At 44.9% G+C, this 26,407-nt stretch overlaps 1 protein-coding gene across 1 annotated transcript; it reads right to left on the minus strand.

The window, feature by feature from the left end:
- Positions 1 to 25,941, minus strand: kmt2e (lysine (K)-specific methyltransferase 2E). The gene is given in 25 exon segments (XM_026326736.2): positions 1 to 2,230; positions 2,385 to 2,464; positions 2,569 to 2,648; positions 2,923 to 3,194; positions 3,542 to 4,087; positions 4,322 to 4,378; positions 4,472 to 4,698; positions 4,832 to 4,982; positions 5,142 to 5,441; positions 5,608 to 5,736; positions 5,738 to 5,935; positions 6,102 to 6,284; positions 8,754 to 8,852; positions 9,683 to 9,935; positions 10,060 to 10,169; positions 10,285 to 10,402; positions 10,662 to 10,792; positions 10,889 to 11,089; positions 11,186 to 11,224; positions 11,326 to 11,501; positions 11,942 to 12,081; positions 12,271 to 12,500; positions 12,928 to 13,042; positions 16,827 to 17,011; positions 25,610 to 25,941. Coding segments are annotated over 24 exon segments (4,938 nt in total). The 5' UTR covers positions 16,898 to 17,011; positions 25,610 to 25,941; the 3' UTR covers positions 1 to 1,198.
- Positions 25,942 to 26,407: the final 466 nt, after the last annotated feature.

Genomic DNA, 26,407 nt, shown 5'->3' on the forward strand with positions numbered 1-26,407 from the left:
TAAAACTGTCATTACAGTGATTTATTATAATGAACCATGAAAATAGCCAACCAGTGCAGTGTCTGTGAGTCTCTCCCCTCCGCACAAACATACACTCACACACACAAATAATAAAAAAGTCAAAGTTGAAGAGTCCAGAGGGGGAAAAATAAAATAAAAATAATGCTACAGTCACAGAAACATTCAGCTTTGCCAAGAAGAGCATTCATATTTACAACCATATTTCAAAATGGGATGGGAGCGAATTGTACAAGCATAGAAAAGAAAAGAAGCAAATATTTACAACCTGTTCCTGGTGAAAGCTTGAGTAACCACCTATACATTAAATTACACTTTCTACAAATAACCATTGATATTCAAAAATAAACCGCTAACATCCTACCTGTGGGCAAGACCACTCTGCCTACCTCAAGACTACGAGCACTCGTTACACAAACTCTCTCTCTCACACACACACTTTCCTCCTCCAACCAACCTTCACTCACACAGACACACACAGACAGTCACAGTCACAGAAACAGACACAGACAAGACACACACACACACACACGAGTGCAGCCTCCCAGGGCAGTGAGGCAGGCTCCCAGTAATGGGTCTTTTCTGAATCTGTAGCGGTGAACAGATATTTGTTGTTAGACAGAGGAATAAAAAAAATAATTGTGTATTTTTTCTCTATACAAAAAGCTTTCTTTTTGCTATAATGAGCCACTAGATTAAAACAAATAAATGGTGTAGAGAGCTGACAAAAGACAAGGAAGAAGAGAAAGTAAAACGAATAGCTGACAAAGGAGAAAGACGAGGAGGAAGGAGGGTATAGGCTGGAATGTCCACTGATAAACAAAGTGCGGGGTCTGACAACGGGAGTCCAAACAAGACACACAATGGAGAGCTGTTCTCTCCATTATAGGAAGGATATATAAAAACAAAACGAGGCCAGAGAGAGGGCTATGAGCACCAGGGGGGATCGTCCATCTTCATTTTCATACAGTTTGCATTGAAGATGATTTCACTGTGCTTTTTTTTCTAAAATTTTCTGTCCTTGTTTTTTTTTTTAAAAAGTACCCTTTCATCCCACAATCAGCTGTTTTTCCACTGGCCATGTGTTCAGGTACATAGAAAACATATCTACAGCTTATGGTACACACCCCTCTCAGGTAGAGTTCTCAGGGGCTGCTGGAGCTGACAGCAAACAGGGTGGTCAGTGCCACCCTGTACTCAGGTACCCCGAGCTGTGGAAGGGGGTCGAGGACGTAGGAGCTCCACGAGTCCCAGAAGGCATCTGGGAGGGTGCAGCCTGGGCCTGGCCTTGTTGAGTCTGTTGGGGAGGAGGAGGGGGAGGTGGAGGCAGTCCTGACTGCTGAAGGGGTGGGGGGTACGTAGATGGGGGCACTGACGGATTTGTGGTGGCACCAGGGTGCAGCAATGCCGGCTGAAACCCCCCTAAGTTCTGAAAATGGTGGGGCTGCATTGAGGCATTGGTTGAGGGGGCAGGGGGAGGTGGAGGAGGAGGTGGCGGTGGGGTGAGTGACAGCAGGGAGCTGCCAGTAGGAGGCTGCTGCTGCTGCTGGGAAGTCTGACCCTGCAGGGGAGGGGGTGGGGGAGGAGCAGTGGTCAGCATCAGCTGGTGCTGCTGGATAGGAGGAGGTTGTAGGTTGACGTGCAGCAGGGTGGGGCTGGGCATTGTGTGGGGAGGAGGAGGAGGAGGTGGTGGTGGAGCAGCTGAGCTCTGATAGTGCACGCTATGGGGAAGTGTCTGCATAAGGGACTGAGAGCCAGGGGGGTAGGGGGATGTGACTGCAGGTTTAAACCCAGGAAAGGGTCCAGCAGGTGAGGGGCTCTGGCTGGAAAAATATGCTGTGGAGGCTGGTGGTGCTGGTGGAGGAGGGGGAGGTGGTGGTGGAGCACTCTGGGAGTTATACTGGGGGAAAGAAGCGGGACCAGTCTGAGTCAGGGCCTGGGGCTGGTTTTGAGGCTGAGCCGTGAACAGCGCCCTCTGGCTGCGGTAGGGAGAGCCCTGAGGCTGAGGCTTGGGCGAGTGGAGGAGAGAGGATCCAGGGTAGTGGACCGGAGAGGACGGTAAGGGGGTTGGGTGCAGCTTTGTTGGGGTCAGAGGAGCTGGCTTAGGTCCTGCAAGCTTGCTTGGATTTGGTGTCCGAGGTTGGTTCCCATCTCCTTCTTCCTCCTTCACTAGCTTGCTGGGAGGCTGTGTGAGAGCACCAGGAGAGCAGGGCTGTGGGAGAAGAGAGACTTAAATCAAACAGCTACCTCTGATATGAACTTTAACATTTCATAAAACAAATAATAAATCAAGATATGAATACTTAAAATTTAAACAATGCATACAAAGCATTCTTATCAAAAGCCAGGCGGTAATGTTAACTTACTGCATGGGTTGGGGTCTTTTGAAGACTTGGCGATGGACAATCTCGCAGCGCAGGCGTATCGCCACCCTCCGCCTCACCATCTGGAAACACAGTATGGTACAGTTTTACAAAGGAGTAAAGATGTCTGACCTGTGAAAAGACCTGCCAGAACCACAGTTTTCAGACTCCCTGTTCTTATTCTCACCCGTGTCTTTATCTTTGCTCAGCAGCAGAGCTCTGTGGTAGCTCCGTTCTCGGGCCTGTTCTACAGAAGTTGACGATGTCCTGAAGAGAAACATCAGGATCAATACCGTCTTGTTCCCAGCAAACACGCAATAAACAATTTATATACTGGAAATACTACCAGATACATGAACTTAAATACATTAAGATTCAACTTAAAACAGACTTAAAAACCTGAATTCTGAGGCTAATTTTGCTCTTTGACAAATATAAATTCTACATTTCTGAATGTTTAACAAAGTAGAAAATATAAATATGGCTTGACACCAAAATGACCCGAACATTTTGTAAACTATGTATTTTTCAGAACACACACCACTGTCCTTCTCCATCCTTCTCCCCTTTCTCTCCAGCACTCTCTGCCTCATCATTTGTTTGAGGGTCTCTTGCAGTGGTGGTGGTGGTGGGGTTGCTGTTGCACAGAGTTGTGGGAGCAGATGGTGGGAGAGCCTCACTGGTGGTCTCAACAGTGACAGGGAAAGTGTCCATGGTTAAAGGTGCCACGATGGAAACCGGAGAGCTGCACTCATTCTTGGAGCCACTGCGACGAGCTTCACGCTGACGTTTTCTGTACTCTAGCAGGGAAACCTGAGAGATGCATTGACACAATGTTGTTTATGAACAAAAAGTAAAGGTCTTCATTCAAACCAGTAGAGGGCAGCACCTGAGCAATCACTAAGAGTACAGTGTACATCTCTTGAGATCATCTACTGGTCCACATTGCCAACAGGCTATGTGATACACACTACATGCCTACAAAATAAACCTCCTCACACTTGTTAATGTGAGTGCAGGCATATGTACTGCACATGACCCTACGTACTCTAATTCTAGTAAATATCTCTTCTGTCACATATGCTCTGATAAATATAGACTCTATATATCTACAGGGATAATAAGGAAATTGAACAAGGTAGTCAATATTATTGCCCCACCTTTTTCTTCTGTGGGGGGTTCTGTGCTGACCCTCCTCCCTCGCCGGAGCCTTCCCCATTCAGTGAACGTGAGAAGCTGAGTGGACCTCCTTCCTCGGAGCAAGTGTAAAAGAGCTGCCCCTGGCCTTCACTGAAGGGGCCCTGAGAGCCAACCAGTGACCCTGTGGCTGCTGCAGGCCCTGCTGCCATTCCAGCTGCAGCCTCGGGCCTAAATGGAGCAGTCAGAGGTTCCAGGGTGTGTGAGGGGGTGAGGTCCCTTAAGTTTGAGTTGACTGGGGAGAAGTTCAGGCCAGCTGGTCCAGCAGGGCCTCTGTCTGGGCTTTTCATCCACCCAGAATAGGAGGAAGCACATGTTTCCGTAGAGGAGGAAGCCTCACTTTTGCATTCTGCTATCCCACCATCGGCCCTGTCCTCACCACTGTCCACAGACTCCACAGCTGGGGGCTGTGGGCTCTCTGGAACTGACACTTTAGCTTCCATTGAGAGTCCATCTGAGCTAGAAGCCCTGAGGCACGGAGAGGAGACCAACGAAGGGGGGTGATCGACCTAGGAAAGAATAGAGAGATCAACATCAGGTCTTATTCAAAGAAATATATGTAAGTCAGTTCAATGACTACACAATAGATAACAGTCCAACCACATGACAAAACAGTCAATCCTTTACCATGAGATGGAACATAGATAATTATGTTCATAGTGAAATTGAGAATTACTAATCTACTTGTTGACTGGATTAACAGAAACCAGCAATCCTTGTTTCCTGTGTTGTCCTTCACCTACCTCCTGCACACTGGGTTTTTGGCTGACCTCTGGTAAACTCTCCATGGAAGATTCACTCTGTGAAACCAAAAAGACACTTAAACATTCTAGTTTTTAATCTCTCAAAGGAAGATGAAACATTCATAGGGTTTTCAACACTGACAGCCTTACCTCGTGAGGGGCACTAAGTGTCTGTGTTGGGGTGCTGGGCAAGGGCTCTGTACTTGGCTCCTCTGTTCGGAGGCGTGGTGGGGTGGCCAGTAAGACGGGTGTCGCAGGTGTCTCTGACTGTTCTGCTCTCGTAGGCGTGGCACAAGGAGAACCATAAGGTGTTGAACTCTCAGACATGCAGGCATCTAACGGACTCAGCCGCCGCTTTTTCAAAGGTGTGGGCAACTCTGAAGGGGAAAAAAAAAAAAAAAAAAATAGTATGGTTTGAGGGGGTAGGTTTTAATGTGCTTTTAATACAAGCACTTTTTGCATAGGGATTTGTGAAAGTGTGCATCAATATGTTTTCAGTCTTGAATTTACCTGGTAGTGAGCAGGTGCCATTGTAGGGCAGGGGGCTGTCAGAGTCTCCATTAATGGAGGGGCTGAGAGGACCATCACTGGGCATGAGGAGACTTGGTCGTCTGGCTGGGCTGGTGGAGCCCTCTTCCTCCAGAGCTTGCTTCAACCATCGCTGCAAGAGAGAAGATTGGTTTAACTAAATAAAGAAAAAGGCTAAATCAACAAATAACTTTTCATCTCAGCTAGACACAAGTAACCCTGCTCCTCTTTATACTGGTGACAAATCTTCCATAACAATCTTATCTCGTATCTTTAGAGCAGGACTCTGTACCTTTTTGCAGGAGCCAGTCGTTGGCGGCGTTTCGGGCAGCTCTCGGGATCGCCGTCTTCCTGAGGGAACTCCAGGGGTGGTGGGACTGCGATTTGCTAGGAAAGGGGATGAGAAACGGACGTAGTGTTTGGGCGTACTGTAGACCTGTGGCGAGCAGGCCATGCCCGGTAGGGCGTTGAGCTGTGTGGCAAGTACTTCGGGGTCACTGCTTATTCTCAGTGGTCTCTCTGGAACTGGCTCCGGAGTTCGCACTGCACCACGGTCCTGCTGTTTCTCTCCCACCCACTCACTGACAAAGTGCTGTTGATAAGACATTGAGAAGATGTAGCACAATATCTGACAATCCATAAGGCTTATATGACATGTGCATTTGCATAAATGAACTATTTATACAAATAGCAAAATTTAAAAAAAATAGCATAGGTATCCAGTAACAACACAGTTGCAGACATAAAAATGAAACTACCTTTTTTGTTTTGAAGTTCTTGCTCCCAGTGCGGTTTCTGTCAGGTGCAGGTGAGCTGCTGTGGGGAGGGCTGGTGTCTGGTGCTTGAGAAGAGATGACCTCTGGCTCTGGTGCAGGGGGGGGGTTCTCCTTCAGGGGCTTCATTTGTCATGGGCTCCACAGACTCAGCTGGAGAACCAGGGGTCAAGTCAGAACAGGCGCTGGTGGTGCGAGCTCGCCGGCGCTGTTGGCCAATGTGCGTGCGGTTTCTTGAGAAGCTCTTTCTGTTTCTCGAGCCTTTGACTTTTGCTGGCTTTAGTCCCGGTTCATCTTTCACCTCCAGAAGTGGCTATTAAAAAGTCAGTGAATTGTTTTTTAAAACTATGCAAAGATAAACCTGCACCCACACAGATGTCTACAATGCAAATCAAGCAGGCTAGTTTCAATGTGCTATTGCACAAGTATTCATGTCTCCCAACAATCAAAACAAGATGGGTTTTTGTCTGTGCTCGCACCTGGATGACAGCTGGGGAATCTGCCGTCTCTGGTGTGGAAGGCTCCTCCTTGATATCACTGCGGCCCCCGACCTCTGACTTTACGCTACCAATTCGCTCAAGCGCCTGCTCCCTGCGTTTTTCTCTCTTCTCCATGCGGGCAAAGGCTTGCAGGATGGCCTCCATCTTCCTCTCTTCTCGTGTCTGCAGAGGGATGGATGTGAGGTTTGGGGGAGGGACAAAGGAGAGACAGGGAGCAGAAGTATTAATCTACAGAAAACTACTAACCCAAAGCCCCGAGGTAGCGAAACAAGTTAACATGTGCCACAGTAAAAGCTTTCGAGATAAACACAGATAAAGACAGTGACCCCAAGACAAACAAGCAAAGAAGGTCAGACAGAAGCAAAAGGCAAATGCTGTAAGGTTATGTCAAAGGGTGACTGGGACAAGCAATTGTAGTTTAGCAAAGTGTTCCTGTATGCATATGTGGGCCAAAAAGTTCCCCCAGCTCCTCATGTGGAAACAATGGCTACCTCCACCTTCAGTCAGAGCACCCCTCTGAAAACGTATTCATGCCACGAAACACACTGAGGAAACACATGTACATCTGTATTGGTCAGGGACAGTTTTTACCATTTTAAGTCACCTCCAGGAGATTTGGGGATGGGGAGGCTGGAAGGTAGGTGGAGTTGGGTTGGCTATTTATGGGTCAAGTTTACCTCCTTGTGTTACAACCCCTTCCAGCTGGAAGCCGCCCTGACAGGGAGATGGGACTGCTCCGCTGGGCTGCCCTGAATGTTCAATAAAGAGACAGCCAAGTTCAGAAGAGACATGTCCCCCCTAAACAAGGCTTTATAAACACTGGACAGGTCCACACTTTGTAATATCTCTATACCGGACACTGGAAGCTATAGAGCTACATCAGTAGTGCACTAACGACACCAGGATATAACATGACAAAACTGCTTAATAAGATCATCTATTCCCAATTGTATCCACTATATTCACAAAGAGGCGTTTTTACACCTTTGCACACCTGCCAAACCACTTCAAGATATTCCATCCTTACAACAATCCTGGGCGCTCTGAGCAAAAAGCTGACAATCCTGAGAGAAACGGGGTAAAATGTGAAGCTTTCACGCACATTTCACAGTGAGCTGATGATGTACATCTGCTCTCATACTTTTTTTTTTTTTTAAATTTACAGCACATGTTCATTACACAATAGGAAAGAGCTCCAGTTAATATCTTAAAGCCAAACAAACAGAGATTCTATAAAACCATCCACACACAATGTGACATGCAGTAAACTTACAGCTGTTTCTGCAAAATCCTAAGGATTCTAGGAGGATCCTAAAATTGGGACAGTGATTCTTTCTCAAAGAAGTTACTTTTATCTATATTGTCAAATATTCTTATGTGGTTCCAGGTCATACCTGCCAAGACTTTCTGTCAATATGATAATACCTCCAAGTTTATAATGCACAATACAAACTTCACAGTCAGCTACCAACAACAGCCAACAAAACTCTGAAAGGTTTCAAAATATTACCAGGCCACAAAAAACCCCCCATAAATAAATAAATAAAATTTAAAAACACTAGTAAAGCAAATGTCACTTACACAGTGAAACATTCAGTCATTGGGAGATTACACAAACACCCATATAGCCTTTCCAACTGGGAGGTGCTTTTGTTTGAGTAGGCAAGATATCATGCCAACACATACTGATCTTATCTCCCCCGCACCTTGTCGGGGTGTGGATTTACAACACCCACATGCATCTACTACGCTGGTGATCGTCAGAGTGTGGATGTATGCTTCTTTGCTCCAGCAGCACAGCTCTCTCCTGGGCCACATTCTACAGAAGGTAGCCTATTGGATCTCCCAAAGTCAACATGGCCCTGGCAACAAGGCTCTACCCTAGGTAGCCCCTCCTCTCTCGCCCTGCTTCCCCCTCCTCCCGTCACCTATCTATCCCTCTATAGCCGATTAGCAGAACTGTACGTTGGCCAAAGATGAGTCAGCACTTTACACCTTGGGTCCACCATGTAAAATGAAGCTGACTGCAGGGTAATTGTGTGTGTTTCAGTGTGTGCCATGCTCGCCTCTGTGTATGTGTTTGATCCCATCTCTCATAGACATTAAGCTGTTCAGCAAAGGGGGAGGAGAGGGGCTGAAGCAGTAATAGGCCATTTTTATCTTGTGGCTGCAATGGAGGTGAGAAGAGAGCTTCGGTCACACTGCACACTTTATATATTTTCAGGATGCATGATGGCACAATATACCGGCTTTGTTCCCACTGACAGAAGACAAGGTTATAAACACGGACATGTGGCACTGGAGGCCTCATCATTCTCTCATATGAGACAAAAAAAAAAATCTTTGTATAATGGTACAGAAGCACAAAGGCTCATTAGAGAGGGAAGAAGGATATCAAAACTGAAGCAGCATGGTCAGAGAAAATGTGGGAGGACTAGCAGTACATAAAAGATGAAGAGGACTGTTATGGAAGACAAAGGACAGCTGCTCCTATCCAAGCCATAGCCCCCTTAGCAGACAAATAGTTAGTCCACACCCAGAGCAACAGGTGAACGTTAAAGTTTTATTTTCCATCTTTCTGCTGGGTGGCTGCATGGCAAAAAGCTGTAGCCCCTAGCTCGGCACACTTACCATCTTCCTCCTCCTCTCTGCAATCTGCTCCTCTGACTCCATCTCTACTTCATTGCTAACGGAGCTTTTGTCTTCTAGATCCTCATATAACTCAGGATCCTGTAAGAGGAGGGGAGAGCGGGGTATGGCGCTTTATCATGGCTGATCATTCAGTCTGGCTACAGACTAGAGGGAAACAGGTAAGAGTGGAGGACAGGGGAGGTGAGGGTGAAAGGTAAGGACGGGGTGGGGAAGTAATCTGAGAAGATACGAGGTGACGCAACTGCGCTTTTAGTTTAGCTGCTTCAAACCGTCGTTGGTCACACACACACTGGCCCGTTTAGAAATGATTTGCAGTAGCTGACATACAGTGTCCTGCCATGGGTGTGAGCATATGGTTGTAATAGCGATGATGGCTTTTGATGATGCTCCTTTGTTGGGACATGTCATATCACCTTTCTTCCACTACACCTGTGACAACTCTCTGCACAACGCTTTTACAGTTCTGGGAGTCTAAACCAATCTGAGTAGAACTATGTGACCCAGTGGATTGTCTTCTAAGTGGTGAAGCACAAAATTCTTTAATTCACTTTAACAAACAAGATTTCTCTCAATTCGAAGTTCTGGATGAACCACTTTTTAAAATAATTTGGCTTGGCCATGGAAAGCTAAAATTACTATTCTAGAACAGATGAAAGACACTTGGTTGCAGTTAACACATGCAAGAGAGACGCCGTTCTGTTAAATCTGAACTATGTCATCAGAATTATTATTAGCTGGGAGGAAAAAAAGAGGGAACTAAAGAGGATGTATAGTAACAAAGAGTGACTAATAATGGAAAACATGCACAGACCATTTCACAAAGATCAAACAATTGTATGCATGGATCACAAGGGCAAATGTATGTTAACAAAAAGTGGGTTGTAAGTGAATGAAAAGTATCATCTTGCCTGGTTGTTTGAGATGGACAGGCGAAGAGGAGACAGTTTTCTCTGTTTGCTGTCGCCTACACTTTTGCCCTTGCCCTCGCCATCCAAACCCATGTTCTGGTTCTGCGCCTGGTCGTCCCGGGCCACCTCCTTGTCCTTGCGACTCCCTCGGCGCCTGCCTCCGGAAGTTAGATTTTCTGTGGGTTCTAGGTTGTGCTTGAGCACTGGGCACTCTTGGTTCCCCTTCACACAGGCACAGTCCACCTTGTATTTACTACAAATATTAAGGGAAAACAAAGAAACAAAAAGAAGGGTGGGAAAGCAGAATGTTAAATCTGAAGGTGAAATGACCTTACGCTGCTATTATGGTTCTGCATGTTAAGCTCCATATAACTCACCAGCTGCCATAGTCAAAATCAAAACCAATGGTGATCTCTGTGCCCTTTGTGATAGGCCTCAGTGAATAGATGTATAAATGCAGCATGCCATCCTCAATGACGTGCCGCACCTAAGGGATGTTTAGCAAACACTTGTAAAACCAAACGCTTTGTAATGATTTCTAAGAATGTAGTTTAAGAACCAAAAACAGGCAAACCATTCAGTATTTTGAAATAGTTCCTTACTTCAGAATTGGGGGTGCAGGAGCGTCGGATGAAACGCGCTTCATTGCCAAAGCTGCGAGCATCCACACACATCTCCACTCCATCGAATTTAGAATAAAATAATACAAATGGGTATGGCCTAAAAAGGGAAATAGTCAAAGCGAGATCAATGCATGAGTGGTAATAATCCACACAGAAACACCACAGTGTAATGAACTGCACCGCATGCCTGCAATAAATGATCAGAACATTCACTATAGGCTAATTATTCTGACACACACACACACGCACGCACGCACACGCACACACGCACGCACGCACGCACGCACGCACACAAAGTATTTCAATTAAAATTCCAAAATATTCCAAAGAGAAGTCCTTTGGACAAGCATCCTGACCTCTTGAAGAAGTATCCATTGGCCTCAAACTGCTGTCGAAGCATGAACTTTCCCCTGTACTCAATGATGAGGGAGTCTGGGGGCAAGTCTCGCACCGCCTTGAGGATCTTCTTGTTCTTTTGAACTTGACTCTGGCAGGAACAGACAGCAAGATAGACAATTAAATTACATTAAAAAAAATCTAAATTCATGTTTACAAAAACAGTGCACAGTATGAAGTGAAGTACCTCCACAGGTGGCTTAAAAGAGGCAGGGTGTGTGTTGTACGCCAGGCTCTTGCCGTCACCTTGCTCTTTAACACGCAACAAGACCTGGACGTCCTCACTGTACTGATTGCTGCTGGCCTCCTCGTAGCGCTCCATCCACGTCTTGATCTTGTTCTCCCACAGAGATGGGTGCTCTGTTGGCTCCTGCTCTGGAGGTGCACCCTGAGGGGAAACAGTACAGTTGTCGTATATGACTCAAGTGTTGACTTCTACAAGATTTTCTTGCACAGTGGTTCTGCCATGCTTCTGTAAGTTTACCTTTACTCTGGAGGATTTTCTGGACCCCTCTCGGAAGGCCTGTCACATAATAAAGAAATTCAAACTTCAATGTTAATTGCTGTTGAATCATATATTGTATAATGTGCGTAAACTTGTATCTTTATTAACTCAAAGCTGACCTTCTTAGCTCGGGCAGAAGATGCTGGAGGCTCTTTTTCACCACTCTTTTTACGTTTTTTATCAGCCTGCTTATTGCCAAGGCGCCCAGTAGTCAGGGTGATGGTGGGCATGTGGAAGGTGGAGTAGAGCTCTGGTGGCACCTCATCTCCACTCTCTGTAGCACTGGTGTCCCCATCTGAATGAGCAAGCAATGCATATTAGTGATTAGAAGAGAGTTCTGAAAAGACACACAAAGCTATAAAACGCATTGACATGTTGCAGCACAGATTAGAAAGTGACTTGTTTGCAACTTGTCCAGCAGATGTCAGTATGTCTCAAGCTCAGACTGAACAAAATCTGGCTGGCCTGCAGGGGGAGGAGGCTGCACCCTGACACAGCCTACAACCTGTTCACTAACAAGCTGGCCATTTACTGCAGTACGAAAGCCAGTAAAAGCAGAACTGAAATATCTAAACAAAGCCTCTCATAGAAAACTAACACCTCATAACATGCACTGGCAAATGCAGCTCTCAAAATAACAACCTACTCTATATTCGACTTTTCAGACGTAAAATAAAACATCAGGATCTTAATGAAGACTTGGGCCTGCATATGCATCTATATAGACTTGCTTACCAGACAAACATTCTCGTTTCCTGGTCTGCAGAAGGATCGCCCTCTCTCTATCCAGGTGTCGTGGTTGGCAGCGTTCACACAGGTAGGTCTCAGGAATGTTCTGCCTATCAATGCCCATGCAGTCTATATGCTGCCAGGCACTAAGAACCACAAAGAAAGTCATTTTAGTATAACTTTGAAGTTATACCCAAGGCATTAAATTTTAAAGTCTGAAGATCGAAGACTAAGTTAAATAATGAAGTCAAATAACAGCAACTGAAATGGATGAAAAAGGCCAGAGTCAACCCTGGCCCAATCATGTGACTGCTTGTTTTGACTGGCCTATTTACCTGCACTTGTCACAGCAGATCATGTAGCCGTCATCATGGGTAAAGCCACAGATGCAGCGGGTGATGTCAGCTCCATAGCTGCCATCCTCTGAGGTGCTGAGCGTGGTGCCCCTGGATGCGTCGTCCTGACCCACTGGAACAAACAACCCCCCCTCTGCCTGCCGGATCAGAATGGAGTGGGGAGGGGAGGCCGGCGGCGTAGGTGGGGGCCGCGCCCCATAGTTATGGTCCTGATGAAAGATTTAAGTTAAGTTACGTAGGTAAATGCAGTTAAATTTAGAGATAATTCACAAAGGACTGCAGCTAACATTACCTTTTACTATTTCTTTATTTTGCTTCATTTGCATTCAATCTCATAAAATGCCTTATTTAAGCAACAGTCCAAAAACACTGAAAACCATTAATCTACTATATGTAAGACAAGAAAAAGCAAACAACTCTTACATGTTAGAAGACAAATCATCAAATTTAAACGATTAAACATTACAGCCTTTATTAACAAAAACATTGAGGAAGTGTGTTCATAATAGGACACTGTTCCATTTCAGAGTAAAAGGGAGCTAGTCATGCTGGAATAAATGATTAACAGAGATGGAGGGCTGAGGGTATGCAGGTGATTTGAAAGAAAATACGAGGAAGCCAATTGTGTGCACTCACAGCATACGGCAGGCCAATGTAACTGTGGGAATGGTGAGAACTGCTGCTGTAGATCTGGTGAGGGTAGCTGGACTTTTCCACCACCACAGGGCTGGCCTCCACCGATTCTGGTCTGCTGGGCAGCAACACAAAAAGAGCACACGTTACTGTATAGTGAAAAACTGATAACGAAGCGCACACAGTATAACTCATGCCTTGCTTCAGTCCAACAGTGTGGGGAAGCGTGTGTGCGTGAAGAAGGCTTATTGGGGAAGCAGTGGCCAGATTACACATGGAAGCTACAGTTATGAGAGTGACAGTTAGGTGATGGGGGCAGTAAACAGCTGCTGCACACGCAGTCACTTAGCTTGACTACTCAGGCCTGAGAGCCACACAAAGAACAAAACTAAACGCCAAAATAAATTATGTTTTTAATCACTGGACCACATCAGCAAGGCAGCCAATCATCAGAAGCATGTGTTGCCTCTCACTCACACAACAAACATAATTATTTTTTTCAAGCGTATTCATACCAAACCAGTAAATCCACTTTTCGGAGGATCATAGTGCAGTTGATGAGAAAGCCTGTTTGGCCGTTTGAGACCAACCCACCCTTATTATGACATGATTAATCTATTCTTCTGTTGTTGAGAAGGACACTCTAGAAAAAGGGGGAAATGTAACTGGCAAAATGGATGCCATGATACAAGACAGGTATGAAAAAATTAGAAGAGAGGAAAATATGAGTAACTGAGCAGTGTAAAACAGACAAGATGCACGCGAGATAAAAGCAGGCAGTTTAAGGTAAGGTGCAGTAGGTATTCATGTGACTATCAGATATCAACATGTGTTAATGGTTCAATCATGTGAAAACATCACTTGATCCCCGTCTTTTCACAGAGTCCAGTCTAGAAAACAGCTCCAAGGTCAGAGACAAGCAAAAACCATGGAAGTGTATACGTGACAGCTGATGACATACTGTTCTTTCTTTCACTATACATAAAACAAAATAAATACGCCTCACAACAACTATCTTCATGAGGGCTGGAGCCAGTAAGTTTCCGCCAACAGGGCAGAATACATGGAGAAAAGCTCTGTAAGCATAGTCTAAACAGCCTCTTAGGTATACTAGGTAGGATGGGTATGAAAGACTAAACGACTATGGGGACCCTGAACAGGCCATGCAGCATTTCTGAACTGTTACACTCTTCGGCTTTACTCACACCATGACTCCATAACAAACATATTTTAACACCCTTATTCTGCAGAAAAGTACAGAGAAAATAACCAGCTCAATTAGAAGATACAGAAAATAATTATGTAGCTGGACCAAGTATTAATGACATTAATGAAAATTTAAATAAAAGTAACATTTCAAGCTCTATCCCACTCTTTCCTCTCTTCTTCTTCTAAACTCACCTGCTTTTTAAGTGATTCCCAAGGTAAAATGGAGATATGGTACTTGCATGAGCCCTTCTTAGCCCTTTTGCTCTTGTTGCATGCCGTAAAAGCACTGTGCAACACTTCCTGTGTGTATTGCCGCTCAAGTATTCACTGTCAAAGTGAAAACGCAAGTGCATGCATGAAATGTGGAGGCGGGCCCAAAGTAAGGTATGTGTGTGTGTGTGTGTGTATTTGTGCATGTGTACGTAACAGATTAACTGCCACAGACACATTTGTCTAAACATTTAAGGGTGTAAGAAAGAACCTGGTTTGAATGAAAGAGGGAGAATTTAAAAACAATACTCAAAGGTTTGCCGTAAGCTCACCAACTTTCTCCTGTTAACGATTAACCAGACCAAAGTCTACACTTTATAATCCAGATTTTAGACCTGGTCTTGGCAAGAATCATTCAAAGGTTAAAAGAGGAGCTTTGTAGATGTTCAGCATAATTTGTTAGAATTGCACTTTTCCACTTTCAAACCTGTAAATCTGGGAGAGCCACAGACAGAAGAGACACACAACACAGAATCAGTGACAGAGACAAAAGGCAAACAAGTGGTCCAGCCTGTTAAGTTGAATTCGTGTGTGCATAGCTGGAGGGTTTGTATCATTCATGTTTCCACTCCTGTGAATTAGAAAGGAGGGACCTAAGAGTTGGAGTACACATTAGCGGGAGGGTTCCAGACATACGATCAGTCATAATGATGTTCCTAAACAAAGTGCTATGTATGCTTCTTACACATGAAAAGATAATGACTCAGAAAAAGACAGAGAATTTCTGGGGCTTGAATTAAATTAGGTTAGAAAACAGGTGTGTTCTATTTATAGCTTATAAATGCCAGGTATTTAAACAAGGAACAGAATTCATTTAAGAGGCAAACACCTGCTGAGAGAGGGTGAAGCGGCAGAGTGCACGAGCGTGGAAAATGGAGAGATCAACAGCAGGAGAGAAAGAGCAGCAATGAACAGCCAGAGGCAACGCCTTCACTCCTAAAGAGCTCCTACTTGCTGCCATGGCAACACTACGTTTCTTTGAGCGTGTGCGCATGTTAGGCAGTGTGTGTCATTGTGGACACACACTGCATTAGCCAACAGCTGGTCACACTGCTGCAGACTTCAGGGGACGTGGAAAGGACGTGACGCTGTTTCTCTGGTGAGTAGCCAGCCCTGCTGTTCCAGACTTGGCCGGTGCGCTCACAACGCTTCGCACAGCTGTGTGTGTATGTGTGTGTCCAGCTGTGCTCAATCCCTGTGCTATGGATGAGACCAGGAGGTGGAAGCCCCTTTCAAGCTTGTTATCTGCCTTTGAACAAATCTGTAGCTTACGATTGGACGCAGAGCACAGATGGACAAAGAGTGAGAGAGTCAAGGCGAGGGGCTTACTCCTACCCCTGGTGGCAGCACAGCACCACAGGGAGGAGAAGGGGGGCAAAGGGACGCATTGGGACTTTTTAAGACACCATAGATATGGCTTACATTTGAGTCTCTATGTGAGGGCCACCTGTCACTCAGGCCAGTGACCATGGCAACAGGCCCTGCGCACTGCAGAGGGGAAGGAGGGGAGTGGGGGGCAGATACCATGGCAACACAAGCTGTCACGGCAACAGCTCTGATGAAGGCAGAGGGGAGGGCTCTCCCCCTTTTAAAGAGACAGGAGCCCCTCCATAGGTTGATGACGTGCATTATTCTTTAGTCATACAAGAACCTCTTGCTTCATTTATTTGACCAGAAAAAGCCACAGCAATGTCCTTGACAAGACTATGGGAAACAGAGAGGAGGGGCGATCTGAGGCTTGTTGCCATGGTGCCATGCGCCATTTCTGCTTCACTGACTGAATGCAGTGTATACATGTGTAAACGTCAAGCAACAGCATTAGAAAAGGATCAGAAAATTCATGTTGTGTGCTTCTGTACACAGTCTTACACAGACATACACACTGCACACAGAGTCAGTTTCACCTCAAAATGTCTACACATTGAGCAATAGGTGAGTGCAAATAAAATCAATGGCAACACAGAACAGTCCTTTAGAGCCAAGACTGGAGGAGGACTGCTTCAATGGACGGCAAATTCCTTTCCCATTAACAGTAAGATTGTAAAGAAGGGGCCCTGTGATGGACTGGTGATCTATCCAGGGTGTACCCCGCCTCTCTCCCAGTGTCAGGTGACATTGACAGAGCTCACTTGGTCATTATAGAGGGCAAGTTGAGGCTTATAGTTCAGAGAGGAGGGACATAGTAAATCATGTTACATCAAGTGTCAAGTACACATACATAACACCATAGAGGAGTGAGAGATGAGATATAGAGGAAAGGAGAAGGTGAAAGGTTTTGTAGATGATAGAAAAACAGAAGAGTGAAACTGAAAATCAAGTCTTGGCAAGGACAAAGGCCAAAAATAAGTATAAGAATGAATGTCATGAGGGGGCACAAAAGGCGTTAACAGTGGAGCCTTGGTGTAGTTGTAGATGTTACTCACTCCGAGCCCGCAGCCATGTCCAGGTATGAGGTGTCTGCTGTATCCACCCCTACTGGGATGACTATGCTCATGACGTTCTCTGCTGATCAGTTCTTGTCCTACTGAGTCCAGAGAATGGGAGTCCAAAACACTGAGGCATGCCAGCCACAGCAGTCATTGCAGACATCTAAGTGCATCCACAAGGCCTGAACATGTAGAAGGAGATAAGAAGAACGGACAACACAGAGGGGAAACAAAGAAAACCAGTTAGCAGCATAATTGCGAGCAGAAATTGATGATCAATAATAACAAATCAATAAACTCAATAAGGTGTCATTTCTTTCATTTCAGGGACAAAGCATTTGCAAGACTCCAGTATCTAGCAAACCCGAGATTACAAATCATAGTGAAAACGGGGTATTTCCAGCATACGTTAATGAATGATTCATACTTTCAGACCAAGAAGAGTGTTGTTTGACAGGGAAGTGTTTGACAGGAATTTCCCCTGACAAAGCTAGAGTACTGACATAAAAAGTGAGAGGATACAATATTGTAAAGTGAAGCCTGTTACGGTGTGAACAGCGCTAAAACGACCTCTACACACAGTCTGCCAGGAAGACAGAAAGCTGCACTGAAAGAAAGCTCCCACAAAGGGGAGCAAGAGAACACAGTGCAGCCAGCCGCCATGAAAGGAGGCTGAAAACGCAACAACACAGAGAGGCCATTTTTTCCCCTTCGACTGGAAAGGACTGCCCTAGTCTAAGCAATCACACACTCCCCAGTCTGGTAAAACACACATATGATCTTAAGCGCTGTAACTGCAAATCAATACATTTCCTTGACATAAAAGCTTGTTTTTAATCATAGCTTCAGGTAGGAGCTCTAGCTGGTGTACGATTAAGTCATCAATAATTGACTACATTAGGTGTCAGGTAATCAGTGTGTCCCTATGGTTCCCAGGAAGGAGACTGGTTGAGCAAATAAAGACTACACTGGAAATAAGATTGATGGGAATATTAAGCCATATATTTTTGTCTGATGAGAATCCAGACGGGAACATATGTGTCAGTGTGGCTGTCTCTGATACAGAGAGCTCTGTTGATAAGTGGGATTAGTGGGAGGGACAGATGCCGAGACAAAATAGGCTGGAGGTCACGCCTCCGCCTGCTCAGGCACATGGAGGCCAAACAAAGGTTCAGATCATGGCTCAGCTGCAAGAAGGGTTATAAAGCAGGGATATGACATGTATCAAGTAGGGGCATACTTCACGCATTGAGTAGGCAACAACTCAGTGCCACACCAAAACCTGTCTCTGCATGCCTTTCAGGTAGCAGCCCATTCTGTCCTAAGCACATCCTCTGGAGTACTCCATGCATGTCTACATGCACATACTGTCGCTCTCCAGGAAACCTGTATTTCATAACCAGGTTAGCTATCAACCCTGACTGTGCTGCTTCTCTCAAGAAAACTCACAGGATGAAACACATTCAACAAGAAAAATCTTTTAAATAGAAAAACAGCCATGAGGGTAATTCCAGGTACTGATTTACCCAAATGCACTAAATGAGCCAGCAGGACTGGTGAGAGGCTCACAGACATGACAGCTGTCAGCTCCAGGCCTAATTAATAGGACGAAGAAGACCCTTGTGAGTCAGCCAAGGCTACTGGTACAATCACTTCCTAAATTCTCCTCTGTTCTGTGTGCAAAGACTGATAAACAGCATGGCTGTATCACAGGTAGGGATATTTCATGATGGAAGCTGATGTAATGAATACACTTTCTTTCAACAAGGACAGGGCCGTTTGCCAAAAACACTGATATACTAAACTGAGACTACCCCCTCCTTTGTATTATCTGAGAAGCCCAATATGTTTTAGTACTGTTAAATAGCCTCCCTCTGAAACAACCCGCTTTTTCCCTTGTCCCGTAGGTTTGTCTCCACTTCATCCAGGGAATCCTGCTGTCACTACTAAGGAATGTGCCCACCCCCCATTCACACCACCACAGACAGACAGACACAGGCAGATAACCCCTCGCCAGTCATTTCAAACATTCCTCTATAAGGAAGCTCTTAAAAGAGTAGAGTGCAACCATGCTTGCACTGTGCTACAGCCAGACACAGTCTGACAAAAGGCGGGTGGGAAAAAGAAAAACATGTACAGTACAGCAGCATTCCTGACTAAATCTGAGCTGTGCTGTGACTGCCTATGACTGCTCCTCCTACTTCCTCTAGAAGAGCTGTGCATCACCCTGCAGAAAGAAGCCAAAGAAAGAAAAAAAGAAGCCCCACCCCCCTTCCTGTACACAGTCACCACGCCCAGCCGGATTTCTCTCTCTCCTCTGTGCACTTCCTAAATAAACCTGAGACAGTAATGCAGAGCGGAGGGAAAGGGGGGTGTCGTAGACACAGTTCGTAGCTACAAGGAGGCCAGGAGAGACCATTTAAAGCCACTTTTGGCCAGATCCACTGCTATTATGGAAACACATGAGAAGCGAGGGGTGGGGAAAACAGGGAATATGCACCAGGGAGGGTGAGTAGAAGATGGACACAGAGACAGAAAGAGTAAAAGCAAGAGTAAAGAGTAGTGAAATGAGCCACAAGATGGAAGTGGGTTTAGGGTTCCTGTACATCTTTTTTCCCTAAATGGTCAATCTTGATGTGTTTCCATGCACTGTAGGAAGCCTTAGAAATCTTTCACACCCCCTCCATTTCAGAGGGCAGCAGGGTGGGGGAGGTGTACATGGGGTCTGTCTACATAGCCTAGACCTGGGTGGACTCTGGGTGGCAGAGTGGAGCACATAGCACAACCCATTCTCTGCTTTCTTCTCCTGGCCCCCCTCCCCAAACGAGGAGACACAGTCACGTCATTGTGTGGGGAATAACTATCCTACAGAACTACACCAGAGTCTGTGAGGGAAAACCCACACCATTACACTCAAACCATGCCGCTACAGACAACAGCTTCCCTCTCTCCTCAGTTTATTGCCACTGCTCTATGTGTAACAGTGTTTTCATTCTTGTTTTCACAGCCAAGTCTCGGCAGATTATGTTTTCGATAAGTAGGAGGAGCAAGAGAAAATGAGGGATTCCAACTAAATCCCAGAGCCCCCCTGCCAACCTGATGTGTTCACACCATCCTCATTGCTGGCTGCCATGACTCAGCTCATGAACACACAGATAAAACAAACTCATACAGATACAGTCATATACACAGGAAGCATGACCCAGATGGAATATAGGCCTGGCCCTCTTTTCCACATATTGCATCTGCCCCATCCTTCATAAATTAATGTGCCCATAGGTGGCAGTGGCTCCTTCTACACATGAGAGTTGAGGGACGTCATACATCAAAACATCAGGGGATATGGATGTAAGCATCAACACAAGCAGTAAACTGTGCTGTTGCGGGTGTAAACCAATCTCAGGCTATAAGAGCAGTCCACTTAAAAATCAGATGATGAGGCAACATCAATGTTGCAGGGTTCATGTCCCCTAACAAGCAACTAGTAAACAATAAAGGTTGAGGGTCAGATTGCAAATGGCTGAGGGAGAGACTATAAGAACACAAGGGGAGTGCTTATGGTTTAGTCACATATTCATTTTACAACGGGTATGACACTGTCATTTAAGTGTGTGTCACAGCAGGATTGGTACATAGCAGTGTATAGAATGTTGTGTGATGTGACAAGATTTAAATGAGGTAATCACACAAAAACAAAGTAAGAAAATCAAGACAATATTGTTAGTGCTCAGGGAATGAGAGAGTTAACATCAGTTGGAACAGGGTCTAGCAGCAAAGCTGGGGCAGCCCTCCTGTAGTCTGAGTAATGTCTTTTCAGGAGAACCCCACAGGCACAATCTTGCCAACTCCTTTTTCGGTTCTGCACAGAGAGGTGCACGTTCCATCAAACTAACCAATTCACTTTATACCTCCTCTTTATCTGATTAACTGTGGTTGTTAAGGCCTATGTGATTTTTCTCCCCTGGAATTGGAGAACTTGATTATCAGAGTGACAAGAAGGCCGACACGGAGCAGCCAACTAATTACCGTATCTGGAGAAAGCAATGTGCAGCTAACTAAAATGTGAGCTAAGCATGTGCCCATGTGTGTGTGGACAAAATGGGGAGAGGCTACTCAGCATCTACAGGGCAAGAGAGAAAGAGGCACTCAGGCCCCATTACAGCAGTGTTTGATGATTAGTTTCATGCCTGGCCCACAGTGTCATTACATCACCAACATCAATGGCATATCCCCTCTTTATTTGGACTATTCTGCCTTGTGCTATGACCTATGAATCTTACTGTAACGCAGGCACAGCAACAGGGAGAAGGTTAAGGAAGTGTAGTAAGGCTGCAGCCTCAGCAGCCCCAGCCCTAAAGCCACCTGTCGGGGAGGCAGCTCGCTAGTTTTAAGAGGGATCTGTTACGGCCCAGCTAGCAGCAAAAAAAACAGGTCACCTGAGCCCTGGCTTCTTCTCCAAGCTGGGATGTCATGTGACTTTGTCAGGCCCCAGAGCCAGGCAGCTTTGTCTCTGGGTCTCTCAGGGTCTGGACACCACATGAGTGAGATCACTGGGGACCAGCTCACAACCATACAGTTTATATACAATCTACAGAGACACACTTCATCAACACAGAGGTGTTACTGTTTCAGGGATGACAGTTTATTATCTGGAGACAAGGAAGAGCAAAACAAGGGAAGCTCTTCCAAGAGTATGGGAGGGGTGTCAAAGAGGAAGCCTGTGAGCCTGTGGCCTTCATCTGCCCTATCAATACGTCAATACATCCTGTGCACTTGCCTGTCTTCTTTGGTCTCTCTGCTGAGTACACTGAAAAATGAAATAGTTTTGTGCTCAGCTTGTGGATTTTTTTTTTTTTTTTTTTTATTGTGTGTGTCAGAGAGCGTGTCTAGGGCTTAGGGTGAAAGGAAAGGTGTGTCATCTGAGACTGCCTTGTCTCCCTGTCGCCTGCCAGAGTGCTCTGTCCCTGTGGCCAGGGGTGGAGTGGCAGCTCACCTCCCATAACCATCTCTGTCAACACAGCAAGCAAACACACACAAGACAACCAGGCACACATAGAGCCAGTCAGGTATTTAACATTGTCAGCTACATCATCATGTTGACAGAGAAAAAGAAGTGAGTATGAGGACAGAGGTCTTGGCTGGGGATTTTGTGTATTATGCAGCACAACATGATTAGGCACAGTAATAAACCTTCCAGAAAACCTAGTAAACCTCATTCCAACAACCCTGATTCACAGTGGCTGAAAATTACAGACAATAACACCATTTAGTAATGTTTAAGATATGAATATATGGGATAGTGACTTGAAACTAGTTATATTTTGCCTACCTATTTTACAGTCCGTTTGCAACTGTTTAGCGCCTATGCCATGCTTGACTCCTGCTTGATAAACATTATTGTAAAATAAGAACCTCTCTAAAATACATTTAATAATCCAACACTGTTAATCTGCAGTGAGGTTAACAACACTACAACATCCTCGTAGAAAAACTACACAACTGTTTACAGTCATGCAACTCACATATATTGTATTACATATACCATTTTATATTGTTGATAGCCTGGACTGTAGTATAGGCTTATTACGGATGCACCTAATGCTGCAGAAACTCCCTCAGTAATTTAACTAACATCAAAATTATCAGGAGGAAAATAGGAAAAAATACTTTTTGGCAACAGTCATGAAGAGGCATTTAAGCTGCACAATCTGCTGAAGTTTGTCCCACAGGGTGCAGAAGAGAAAAGTACAGCTGTGCCATACCATCACACGATTTTGTCAAAGCATGTATGCTAGAAAATGCCATCTTGAAAACTAGTTTTGACTTGGACTCCTTGTTTTTTTTTTTTCAGTATTAATATGTTACTATTATGCTACCAGAATATTATTACTACTACTTTCACTCCATGGTGAATATTATTTATCTCTTTTAAACATATCCTATTATATGAAATTGTGCTGAGGCAGATTACTATATGGCATGATCCAGGCAATGATTTAATAAACTAGTGTAATCAGATCAAAACACTGCAAATAAATCTGATTTTCTGCAAACATACAGTACTGTGCAAATGCTTGTTCATCTCTTATATGACAACTCTTGAGCTAAAGTAAATTTATTATCCATCCAGTTTGTATGTTTCAATGTATTTCACAATCAAATGATTGCTCTTTACTGAGATTTAAATGCAAAAGACCCATCATGACCTACACTGCCACCAAGTTTAAATAAAACAAAGTGCATTTCTATCACACTACTGAAAACAGTAGAGAAAACGTAAACCTGAAGAGTGTGAGACAACTACATAATTTGAGGCAAAGAAGCAGGTCTACAATAGACTTATGCTGACAGAGTTGTGTCTGTGAACCTTAATGAAACACACTAATGCTAATGATGTCGAAAAGGTTAACGGCATTTCTCAGCTGTAACTACTAATGTGTTATTTTCTATGACAATGACTGTTAATCCTCATGCTCTAACATCCAACATTACAACAGGAGCAATAGCATAAGCCGTGACGCATGTTACACGGATACTACGTTACTCGTTTTGGGAACAGGCACAACCGAATCATTAACTGTTACTATGACAAGCCGAAAGCACAAGTGTCATTGAAGCGTGATTCTGAGTGACTGAGATTATTGTTGCTTCTAACCTCAACTAAACTAAAAAAATCGTGTGTTGTGTAGTTGCTTTCCAGTGAGTATGTCGGCGCTGCAGTCAGTCCTGCCGATAGGGGTGTGGAGGGCACAACGTTGCTATTATGTTACCACAACACCCTGGTGCTGTCGCCATTTTCATAGCGCTTTTCTCGGGACGGCGAGACAATCGTGTGGCCAGGGGAGCCTCGCCATGGGAAGAAAATCCCCAAGAATGCATTCAATCGCCTCTTTCATACACTCTACCCTAAGTATCACCCTGTCGGTACAGTTTCTGTGTTGTTACCATTACGGTTTTTTGTGAATTCGTCGAACGGAGAGCCAGTAAGCTAATCGGTTAGCAATTATGGCAAGCAATGGCAAAGCTAGAAGGTATGGTAGTCCGAGTAGTGAGACGGTCGGAACACGAAGCGCCTTAATGCTGGCTTTATAACCGTGAAGCACTGGGCGAAAGCAGCAACGTATAACGCAGTGACACCGGGGATCCCAGTCAATACCGGCCCGTGAATAAAGGCCAAAAATAACCGTGCAGAGTAACAACTAAAGCTAGCGCTAACCAACGAAAGCTAACGGTATTATGCATAGAGAGTTAAAGTTAGCAGGTTGAGCTAGCACCAACACGAAAGCTGTGGATTAATACTTGGCTCGTCACAGACAGGAAAGACAGGCACAGAACACCAACGCCGACTGTGCACTCATATAGCACTTTGTTTCAGGTCAGGTAAAACAACCAATTGCTACAGTACAGTTACAACATGGCTAGGGTTGCCAATCGAGATGGAGTTACAAATTGTATGACTATAGCGAGATGCCCAAATGTAATACCCCCTCCCCCACGCTTGCAGCATTTGAACCCAATACACCCTGAATCCAAATTAGGTGATCGCGAAATGTACGTTTAAGAACCATTATAACAAAATAGCTGCCGTCACTGTCTCGTTTGATATGGGATCTTTTCAAGTGTCTCTTCTGTTCCTAACTGCGTTTCTTTAAAAGCCTAGGAGCCTATTAGATTACTGCGCAATGTAGCTCGGCATGCAAGTTATTATAACAGCTGGTCTGGCTTTGAGTAAACTAGGACATAAGAGACCAAACATCCTTGTATATCTGTTCACATGCATGTAAAAGCTTATTGTTCCCTGGCTTTGAACAGTTGCATTGTATAAAACCTCGCTGAACGGAAACAATGTCCCGTACTCTGAGCGAGCAGGATGGCAGCCGCCACGACAAAATCAAGTTTGTTACTAATGTTAAATGTACTGTTTTCGTTGTGAATACGGTCATAAACACTGTATTCAAGTGACCCAGGGTGTCTAAAACGAACTGGTGCGTTTGCTCCCTGCGGTTGCAAGGACCTCGGCTAATGTACAGTAAATTAACTGGGTGGAAATAAAGCGGGTAGCGTTATATTAGGAGGTCACATTATTTACAGTACAACGCATGAAACCGTCGCAATACTGCCCGCAGTGTCACTGTGTCAACCTAAACATCAAGCGAGTCCCCCTCCATTCAGTCAACGTGAGAATAATGTTAATATGGCGTATTTTTGAGGACAAGTTCAATGCTGGCGATGTTAACGTTTCGCGTCAGACTATGGGACAGAATGTAATTGCAGCGTTTTCATCTTACGTTGCCCATAACGTTAAAGTGCAACTAGAGACGAGGTTGTTTTAACTGTGTGGCATATTAATCACCACGGTCTGTGTTTTTTTCCTTTATCCGATAACTTTCTATGATGTATTACTACACTATCCACGAAAAGTCACAGCCGTGTTCGGTCTGTGTCAAGCTAATTTGAGCTAGTAGCATGCGCTAACTAGCAAGTGGTCTCCTGGCGATACGCTTGACAACATGACATTTAGGCCTAGCTACATTGGGCACTCGCGTCATCTGGCTAGCTCTTTTCCATTTTTGATCATGATAAATATGAACGAAAAGGCTTATGACAGCTAACTTACACACCCTGAAGTAACGGTGTTCATCGGCTAGCTAGCAAGCAAAACTCTGATAGTCCAACTACGTTAGCCAGCATCAGCATGATGTGCCCAGACAGCTTACTAAAGCCAACAATAGCCGGATTTGTGCTCACCCTAAAACTAAAACTTAATGCTGTTTACTTACCGTTTTGTGTACACTCTGGAGGATTTGAATAGCGAATAAGGGGACCTGGGTTAGACCCCCGTCGCTTTCCACACAGCTTCCACAACCAAAACAATACTTCTGTCCACACACTGCGGATCCCTAGCAAAGCTTTAAAATGTTTGTATTTAAACGTATCCTCTAACGACTTCCTTCCTGTGGAAAAACTATTGCCCTTGCACTACGCGGGGACCCAATTTTAACTAGAAATCAATTCGAAACCGTTAAAACTGTGCCCTAGTCAACGGCGACTTTTAGAAATTAGATCCCCTCAACCAGTCTCTTTTCCCTTTGCAAAAATGGCGGCCCTGCCAGTACTGTCGAGACTCCGCCTCCCCCACCAGCCCCCCTCCCTCCCCAACACTAAACCCCTACCCCGCCTCCACACACTACGGGGCTTACCTACCCGGCTTCACAGGGGCGTCGTGACCGTGTATACATGCGCGTTCACGACTGTGATTCCTTTAAGTCTTTGCTATTTCAGTCGGTGACGCTCTGGATTTACTATGTGCTGCACTATTTAAAAACGCTCGTCAAATGGACCATAAATCTACAAAAAAAACGGACTTTAATACGTTAAATATTTCGTACGTGATATTTCCCCCCTGCCATTATAGTTAATAGCCTGTCAAATAAGTCGCAGCACATGTGTAATTCAAACCCTGCCTGCATAACGTGGTGTGCTAGTTACATTAGTGTCCGTGCTATCGTTGCGATCATCTTGTGAAAGTGAAGTCAGCTGTTGGAATGTTTTTATCAGAGGGTTTTGTTTAAACTAGC

This window comes from Mastacembelus armatus, chromosome 23, assembly GCF_900324485.2.
Source record: "Mastacembelus armatus chromosome 23, fMasArm1.2, whole genome shotgun sequence".
Classification (NCBI taxonomy): Eukaryota; Metazoa; Chordata; class Actinopteri; order Synbranchiformes; family Mastacembelidae; genus Mastacembelus; species Mastacembelus armatus.